General features: G+C 34.8%; 1 protein-coding gene across 1 annotated transcript; it reads right to left on the bottom strand.

The window, feature by feature from the left end:
* Positions 1 to 943: 943 nt before the first annotated feature.
* Positions 944 to 5,055, bottom strand: LOC309791700 (fatty acid-binding protein, adipocyte). The gene is made up of 4 exons (XM_082600726.1): positions 4,925 to 5,055; positions 2,307 to 2,479; positions 1,593 to 1,694; positions 944 to 1,129 (listed from the first exon to the last, which is right to left on the bottom strand). Exons 1-4 carry the CDS (start codon positions 4,995 to 4,997, stop codon positions 1,079 to 1,081), a joined length of 399 nt encoding a protein of 132 aa, XP_082456852.1. The 5' UTR covers positions 4,998 to 5,055; the 3' UTR covers positions 944 to 1,078.
* Positions 5,056 to 10,384: the final 5,329 nt, after the last annotated feature.

Here is a 10,384-nt window from a genome sequence, read left to right as displayed (position 1 = left end):
ACTTTTAAAGGAAGCATCACAAACAGAACTATATCAACTACAGGACACACTTTAAAAGATTTTGGCTTACTATAAAAGGTAAGTACGTGGTTTGGAAATTTCAGTCTATGTACATGGAACTCCAATGATCTGTAGAGGTGCTTTGAAGTTCCACAAAGTGCAGAAGAAACAAATCTCACACACACACACACACCACACACACACACACACACACACACAAATGAACACACACCCCTACCTGGGAGGCCTTATTATCATTTTCGTTTGTTTTATATATTGGAATTCCATGGAGATTTTATTTGAATAGAAAGTTCCAGAACATAGTCAATATCTTATTTGAATAAAAAGTTCCACTGGTAGGAAAAAAAGAAAAATTTGGAAATGACTATAGGAACATTTGCATCATTACTCATTAAAAGCCTGTCACATCTTTTCTGGAATAAATATTATGGGATTATTTGGACTTAATTCTTGAGAGATTCCAGGGCTAGCTTGGTGTACTAATAATTTTTCAGATTAAAACTTATAGCCTAGAAATCTTTTTCTACCCTCTGCATTGTTACTACACTTGTCTCTGTCTTAATGCTCTAGGACAGTTATATGTGAAATGACAGTACTTGGGCCAGCTGACTGCTGACAATTTCACTACATTTAAAACTACCTTAGGTCTCTGAGAAATTATTACTTGACTGTAGTTATGCTAAAGAAGGACTTCATATTCAGTAATAGCACATATTTATCATTTTCTACCTAAGACAATGGAAAAGTCACTATTATTTTTTTCATCTTGGATTATTGTTTTAAAAATCATGTACTGGAAACAAAGCAATAATACAATTTTCTATTTCCTTCACTAAATTATGAGTAAGAAATTATCTAGCACAATGAATAAATCATTACATAGCCTTATAAATCTAAAAAGTTTTATTTAACCAACACAACCATATTGAATAAAATCAGTCTGGGGGAAAATTAGTTGCTTGCTAATTAGTGGAAAATAATATATGTTTGGACAACACACCCAACAGAATGTCATAGAGTTTGATGCAAACTTCAGTCCAGCTCAATATCCTTTGGCTTATGCTTTCTCATAAACTCTGGTAGCAGTGACACCATTCATGACACATTCCTAGGCACAAAAAAATTATTGGTAAATCCCTGGGACTAAACCACTTATATTTTGTTTATTGTCTCCTTCAATGTTGGAAAGGAAACAATATTCATAAAAAGATATTTGCTCTGGGCTCTTATTATATACCTGATATTGTAATAAGCTAGGGAAATATAAAGATCAAGAAGATACAAGTCTTGCCCTCAAGGAATCTTACAATCTATGTGGTGAGTGAGAAACATAATTAGAAATGCACAATACAATATGGTTCATATTGAGAGGGATGAGGGAATGCTTCCTCGGGGACAGTATACCTACACTGAGCTTAAAAGTATGAAGGATAATTGCCAGAGTGAAACCGTAATCCCAATAGACTAACCTTTTGTTCTACAAGGGCAATTATCTGTTTCTCTAGGTAGAATAACGATTATGGGATGACCTAGCAGTAGGATCTAGAATTAAGTAGTTAGAAGATACTCACCACCACCAGTTTATCATCCACTCGTTTTCTCTTTATGGTGGTCGATTTTCCATCCCACTTCTGCACCTGCACCAGGGCACCTTCATCTAAGATTACGGTGCTCTGCAGGCATAATAAAAAAGTGATTATAATGATGGAGGAAAATAAAATTAAAAAATAGAGCACTTTTATTTGCAGGAATATTTTGAGGTAATTAGTAATTTTAAATTACAAGAAAATGTTGCAACAAGAAAACAATGAGTGCCAAAACAACAACATACAAAATTATATGTATATTATGATCAGAATATTATACAAACATGCACTTGAAAAAATACTGTGAAAGAATATAGATAATAAATTTATGTTGAGATAGTAGAATCATAGGTGATTTTTTCCTTTTTTCCCACTCTTTTATAAACGTTCTCTAACACTGTTACATTATTTTAATTCACTTCAAATACTATATACATATATATATATATATATATATATATATATACATATGGTATGACAAATAAATTGTGTTAATCATTTTTTAAACTAATAAGGACAACTTTATAGAAAGGGAGAAAATTCACCAGCTAAATATTGAAGACAATGTAGTTCAGATCTAGGAGTCAGGGATCTTTGGCTTACGGTGGAATGGTTTTCCTCCTTTTACAAAATGGCTTCTTGTAGGCAGCGGTCATTTAGAAACCAGCGTTTACTCTGCTCCAATTCCTTATTCCTCACCTTGACTTTCCTGTCATCTGCAGTGACTTCTTCAAATTCCTGGCTCAATTTGAAGGAAATCTCAGTATTTTTAAAGGTACTTTCTGATCTAATGGTGATCACATCCCCATTCACACTGATGATCACATTGGGTTTGGCCATGCCAGCCACTTTCCTGGTAGCAAAGCCCACTCCTATAGTTGGGAAAAGAAAAATGTCAAGTTTACAATTTTCTCTCACATCTTTATTTAAGAAAGAGCAGTAGTGTGTGTGTGTGTGTGTGTGTGTAGGTGGGTGCACGTGTGCATAAAAGGTGAAAGACTCCAGTGAGTTTCTTAAAGGTCTTATGTAAACATCTCCTGCAGATAAGTAAAGTAGGCTAATACTTAAAGAACACCTGAGGCACAATTAGATGTAAGTCTGTTCTTTAAATTTCCACTTCCGGGTTTCAGATACAACTCTTTAGGAGACCCATTGTTAATTTTCCACAAGAATATGTACAAAGATTAAGTCTTGTGGGACATACATATTTTAAAAGTCACTGCACTCTCGAAATAACTGGCAATCTCAACCATGAGGGCAGCCACTGTCATTTTACTCAGTTCATGAAACACTTGGGAATCTCTACATTTCCTTCTTAGATAACAAAAGTGATCCAATCCATAGTCAAAGACAATAGGATTTGGGGGGCCACTATACAGTTACTCGATTAAAAATTAATCTGCTTGGGTGTACAAAATTCACATTTCATGGCATTTGCTGCCAAGTCTAGTTTTCTTGGCTTTTCCAAATTACTCCACTATGAAATGAAGATTTTGATTAATTTTTCCAAAAGTCAAAATGTTTCCTGCATGCATAACATTTTAGAATGGTGATGTTCCCAATAAACTATAGCAGATGTTAAAGAGGGCTTAGGCATCAATTGTGAAAATTTCAAAGTTTAAGAAATCACTATTTTAGTAAGTCCAGAAACTAATACTTTGATTCCCAATCACTTAAGTGGCAAACTCCTCTTTTTGAAATAGAGGAGTGTATTTTTTGGGATGTGTGGCAGCTATGGGATGAACAATTTACAGCCTAATGTAGACAGCAAGCAGTACCTTACTGTCGCTGCATAAATTATAATTTAAGACTGTTATAGATGTGTTGGATTTTTTAAATGCATGGGCATAAATCTACGATACTTTTTTGACTACTTATAGATACCAAAATTTAGGAATAGTGGGGATCAGGGAGGCAAATATTGTACAAAACAAGCAATACCGAGGCCCTGATTTAGCTCCCCGTCCGAAAGTAGCAACAAGTGGGAAGATAATATGCTGCTTCACAAGTCCTGTCTCTATTACAAAATATAATAACCTCAAATACATGGAGTGAGTCAACATAGTGAATGGATGCAACATCCGGTGTGGTTCCAGACTGGCCAAGTTTATGAAAATCATTCTCTCCACTGACTTGATTCTGTTCTCATTTGACTGTTGGAAACAATACCTGCTGACTGAAGGTAATCAACTAGAGCAGCTAATTTCAGGAGGTATCTTATTATCTTTCATTATCATCAATACCTTATCATTTTAAAACAAAATGGTATAAGAATTTACACATAAATACTAAAAGTGTAAAATGTTTCTAAAAATAGTAAATAGCCTCAAATATGGACATATCTGTATCAGTGCATATTAATTAGTTTATTGAATTACAACCAGTTGATATTCTACAAAGCTAGGTTTCACTCATGTTGAAGTCCCTGATTTCCCTCTTGTCTGCAAACAAGGAAAACAGTAGTTATAGACAAGCAAAAAATACACTATAAGATTTAGAAGAAGGTTAAGTCTTGAGATTTAGGGATTCAATCATAACTTCTAATAAAGATATTGTGAAAAAAAATCCCTCCCCAATTTGCAACCCCTGGATACAACCTGATCATGCATGGCCGTGGCTGCCTGAGTGAAATACTGCCTCTCTACTCCTTTGCTTTACCTTTGTAATTATCTGGGGAACACACAGGCAATGTTACCAGAACCTAAAAACCTGAAAGCCTCTATTATCAATAATTCTATGTCATCCCATATAATTTTAAATCATACAAATATTTAAGACTTTTAAGGAACATATTTTCTGAAATTAAGATTTTTTCTCCCATAAAACAACCACACATTTTAATGGATTGACTTTAAAACAATAAAATACTTGGTTAACATATATTATTCAAAAAATTACATTAAGATGAGAAATACAGTGCTTTCAGTTTCAAATGGATATTATTGCATGCTAGGAAATACAGTTTTATTTCCAATTTATTGCTTATTTTATATGCAAAAGGAATCAATGAAAAAGAGGTAGAGAGCCAAGTAAACCAAAGATACTCAAGTTTATCAATCAAATAAAATCTTGGCATTTCTGTACAACATAACAATTCTATTTATACCCTTTTTCATATTAGTTCCCCTTTAGGAAGCACTAGTTTTGACTTCCATCTAGAATGTTTCTAGAAACAAATGATTCACACATGTTACTTTTATCACCTCTATATAGAAAGCAGCATTTCATGTCTGGCCAGTGCTTCCAGAGTGAAAAACAGCCATAAAGCACTCTTCCCCAGAGAAACAGTTATAAACCCAGCCAATGTATTTCCTTACCCACTTCTTTCATGTAATCTTCAAAGTTTTCACTGGAGACAAGTTTCCAGGTACCTACAAATGCATCACACATTTTGGGAGCTTTCTAGAATTATTCTTCAAAGTGAGAAAGAAGCTGCAGCTTTCAGGAAGGTGCTATTACCCTCTGAGTCAAGGAAACTTCCTTTTAAAGATACCCAGAACAAGTGATTTTAGGAATAACCAATTGGGAATGGTATCAGATCATTTCCTTCATTGCCAGCCTCTGCAGTTTTTCCTTTGAGTCATGTTTTTAATGGAAATTTCTCAACTTTGATTCTCCCTGGCAAATGGTCATAAAACTTAGAGTACAACTTATTTTTAACCATTACAGAATATTTTAAATATTCCTATTTTGACATTTTAATATTCAGTGCATTGAATTTCCTCCTATTATTTTCTTTTCTTTTTTTTTTTTTTTTTTTTCTGTACGCGGGCCTCTCACTGTTGTGGCCTCTCCCGTTGCGGAGCACAGGCTCCGGACGCACAGGCTCAGCGGCCATGGCTCACGGGCCCAGCCGCTCCGCAGCATATGGGATCCTCCCAGACCGGGGCACGAACCCGTATCCCCTGCATCGGCAGGCGGACTCTCAACCACTGCGCCACCAGGGAGGCCCCCTCCTATTATTTTCATACATATTTATCCCAGTGTAGAGTACAGTAGGGTAATTATCTTGGGATAAATTTTGACTCCCATTTCCGGAGTTTCTATTAAAATTACAATTATGTGGTTCATTTGAATTGAGGAACATAAGAATTATCTTGTATATTCATAAGTAATTGCAAAGGCTCTTTGGGGCAGTACTGTCTCAGGAATTACCTGGAAATTAAAACAAAATAAGTAATGGCATTTTAAAAATATTTATTTATTTATTTATTTTTATACAGCAGGTTCTTATTAGTTACCTATTTTATACATATTAGTGTATATATGTCAATCCCAATTCCCAGTTCATCCCACCACCACCACCACCCCCACCCTGCTTTCCCCGCTTGATGTCCATACATTTGTTCTCTACATCTGTGTCTCTATTTCTGCCTTGCAAACTGGTTTATCTGTACCATTTTTCTAGATTCCACATATAGGTGTTAATATACGATATTTGTTTTTCTCTTTCTGACTTACTTCACTCTGTATGACAGTCTCTAGGTCCATCCACATCTCTACAAATGACCCAATTTCATTCCTTTTTATGGCTGAGTAATATTCCATTGTATATATGTATCATATCTTCTTTCTCCACTCATCTGTCGATGGGCATTTAGGTTGATTCCATGACCTAGCAATTGTAAATAGTGCTGCATTGAACATTGGGGTGCATGTGTCTTTCTGAATTATGTTTTTTTCTGGATATATGCCCAGTAGTAGGATTGCTGGGTCATATGATAATTCTATTTTTGTTTTTTTAAGGAACCTCCATACTGTTCTCCATAGTGGCTGTATGAATTTACATTCCCACCAACAGTGCAAGAGGGTTCCCTTTTCTCCTCACCCTCTCCAGCATCTGTTGTTTGTAGATTTTCTGATGATGCCCATTCTAACTGGTGTGAGGTGATACCTCATTATAGTTTGATTTGCATTTCTCTAATAATTAGTGATGTTGAGCAGCTTTTCACATGCCTCTTGGCCAGCTGAAGGTCTTCTTTGGAGAAAAGTTTATTTAGGTCTTCTGCCCATTTTTTGATTGGGTTGTTTCCATTTTGAATATTGAGCTGCATGAGCTGTTTATATATTTTGGAGATTAATCATTTGTCCATTGATTCATTTGCAAATATTCTCTCACATTCTGAGGGTTGTCTTTTGGTCTTGTTTACAGTTTCCTTTACTGTGCAAAAGCTTTTAAGTTTCATTAGGCCCCATTTGTTTATTTTTGTTTTTATTGCCATTACTCTAGGAAGTGGATCAAAAAAGATCTTGGTGTGATTTATGTGAAAGAGTGTTCTTTCTATGTTTTCCTTTAAGAGTTTTATAGTGTCTGGTCTTACACTTAGGTCTTTAAGCCATTTTGAGTTTATTTTTGTGTATGGTGTTAGCAGGTGTCCTAATTTCATTCTTTTACATGTAGCTGTCCAGGTTTTCCAGCACCACTTATTGAGGCTGTCTTTTCTCCATTGTGTATTCTTGCCTCCTTTATCAAAGATAAGGTGACCATATGTGCATGGGTTTATCACTGTGCTTTCCATCCTGTTCCATTGATCTATATTTCTGTTTTTGTACCAGTACCATATTGTCTTGATTACTGTAGCTTTGTAGTATAGTCTGAAGTCAGGGAGTCTGGTTCCTCCAGTTCCATTTTTTTTTCCCTCAAGATTGCTTTGGGTATTCAGGGTCTTTTGTGTCTCCATACCAGTTCTAATTCTGTAAAACATGCCAAGTAATGATAAAGTACTTTCTCATTTCAAATGTTTTGTATGAATGAAAAAGAAAAAGTAAATTCAATTATCCACCAGGAATCTGGACAGCAGATTTAATTAATAAATGATCATTTAACCTCACTCATTCCATCCCCTAAATGAGAACATAGTGTGGATTTCCACAGACCCCTTAAAAAAATAGGCACCAATACAAAATATGCTCCCCATACTGAGAAAATTCATCTAGTTCCTGAACTGTATTATAAACTCTAAATTTATCCAGATCTAAATGGTGCTGCTTTACTTAAAAATAATCAGAAGTGGGGTGGTCACAAGCTATCATAATCTAATTTCCTTCTTTTACATAGTGAATAATTCATGAGAATGCTTTTCTAAAGTAACCATGTTTTTCAGTCCCCCCCACCCCCTACCCCATACCAGAATGATGGAAGATGGTCACATGGGCAGCAAGCTCCCATGAGCACACCCAGACTTTAGAAAAGAAAAAAAGAAATTAAAATACTATGGGTGTGTTTAGTATCACTACATCGTGTATTCCATTGAACAGGTTCTGCCAATCACACGATTGATTTGTAAGTATCCTAAGGGCTTCCCAGAAATGGTTGAGATAGAGGATTCTGTAAAGGACAGGATTTTCTGTAGGCAATCAAGTTGCTAAGAAAAACTGATAAAGTCATGTTAAATAGTAGTTTTTAATTGTTGCTTATGTTAATGGTGCAGTAATAATGTTTATTCACTCTGGACTGTTGTATAGATACATAGACTGTGGGTGGTGTACCATTCCGTGTAGACTTGTTGTTATAAATTTACTGAAAAAGAAAATAAAAATGATCAGTCCTCATGCAGGGATAACTTCGTGTTCTAAATTAATAATGGCTTTTACTTTTTCATTTGTTTTTAGTTTGTTTTGTGTTTAAGACAATTTTTTTAGAGAAGTTTTAGATTTACAACAAAATTGAAAGTTACAGCAATTTCTCACGTACTCCCTGCCCCCACACAGGCATAACCTCCCTTGTTATCAACCTCACTCACCAGAGTGGTACATTTTTTACTAAGGATGAACCTACACTGATACATTACAAGCACCCAAAGTCCGTATTTTACCTGAGGGTTCATTCTTGGTATTGTATGTTCTATGTGTTTGAACAAAAGTATAATGACAGGTATTCATCCTTATAACATCATACAGAGTATTTTTACTGTCCTAAAAATCCTCTGTGCTTTACCTATTCATCTTTCTCTGGCACTCCCACCACCTTCCCACAACTCCATCAACCACTGTCATTTTTACTATCTCCATAGGTTTGCCTTTTCCAGAATGTCATATAATTGGAATCATATAGTATGTGTCTTGTCAGATCAGCTTCTTTCACTTAATAATATTCATTTAAGTTTCCTCCATATTGTTTCATGGCTTAATAGCTCATTTCTTTTTAGCACTGAAGAATAGTCTGTTGCCTGGACATACTATGGTTTATTCATACATTCATCTACTGAAGGGCATCTTGATTATTTCCAAGATTTGGTAGTTATGAATAAAGTTGTTATAAACATCCACATGCAGGTTTTTGTGTGGACATAGTTTTCAAACTCGTTGGGTAAATACCAAGGAGCATGAGTTTTTGTGTGGACATAGTTTTCAAACCCTTTGGGTAAATACCAAGGAGCATGATAAGGTAAGACTTTGTTTAGTTCTGCAAGAAACTGTCACATTGTCTTCCAAAAGGTCTGTACCATTTTGAATTCCCACCAGCAATGAGTGAAACTTCTGTTGCTCCATGTCTTCAGCAGCATTTGGTTCTGTCAGTGTTTTGATTTTGGCCATTTTAATAGGTGTGTAGTGGTATCATTGTTTTAGTTTGCATTTTCCTGATGACATATGATGAGGAACATCTTTTCACATGCTTATTTGCCCTCTGTATATCTTCTTTGGTGAGGTGTCTGTTAAAGTCCTTGGCCCATTTCTTAAATTGTGTTGTTTGTTTCTTATTGTTTAGTTTAAGAGCTTTTTGTACATTTTGGGTGACAGTCTTCTATCGAATGTGTTTTTTGAAAATATTTTCTCCCAGTCTGTAAATAATGGTTTACTTTTCAAAATATATGTTGATGTTTTACTTTTAGTAACAAATTGCTTCAGACAGATTTTCAAATGATTATCATATTTGAACATATATCATGTGTATTGTGACACTGCAATTTAAACATTTTTTTAGAGATGGACTGTCCAATACTGTAGTCTCTAGTCACATGTGGCTCTCGAATACTTGAAATGTACTAATATGACTGAGAAACTAAATTTTTTATTTTACTCAATTTTAATTAAAATGTAAGAAATGATCCTGATTCAGTTGTTGGAAAACTTTTAAATATATGTGAAAGAACTTGAATATGTGAATCTACCTTTTCAACTATAAATTTTATGAAACCTAAATGTCCATGAAGCATTTCAAAATAAAATTTAGAATCTGAGTGGTGGTGTACTGTTGGTATAAAATGCACATTAAATTTTGAGGACAATATGGAAAAAAGTACAATATCTCATCAAAAACTTTTATGTTGATGATATGTTGCAATGACAATATTTTAGACATATTGGGTTAAATAAATATATTATTAAAATTAATTTAACCTGTTTATTTTTTGCTTAACGTGGCTGCAAGAAAATTTTAGTTTACATATGTGGCTCACATTATTTTTCTATTGGGCAGTGCTGATTTAGAGTACCACAACAGCAAGGTCCATTTATTTATTTGGCATGTATCATAGGCAATTTACTAGCCACTAGGGATTCAATAATGAGCAAGCCACACCAGGCATTTGCTTGCTCTCATGGAGCTTATATTCTAGTACTGGAGAAGATAATATACAAATTGATAAATAAATAAACCAATTCAGCTGTGTGTTTCAGAGAAAACAGAACAGGGTAATCTGATATAATGACAGCTGTGAGGGTTGGCAGCTCTAGATTAGGCAGTCCAAGAAAGTCAGTCAAAGGAGGTGAACAGTTGAGCTGACACTTGAACAATGAGAAAAAGACAGCAATGGAAAGACCAGAGAAAATAATGT

This window comes from Mesoplodon mirus, assembly GCF_964341445.2.
Source record: "Mesoplodon mirus genome assembly, chromosome: 16".
Classification (NCBI taxonomy): Eukaryota; Metazoa; Chordata; class Mammalia; order Artiodactyla; family Ziphiidae; genus Mesoplodon; species Mesoplodon mirus.
The sequence above is the reverse complement of the archived record's forward strand: the minus strand, read 5'-3'. Positions and strand labels throughout refer to the sequence as shown.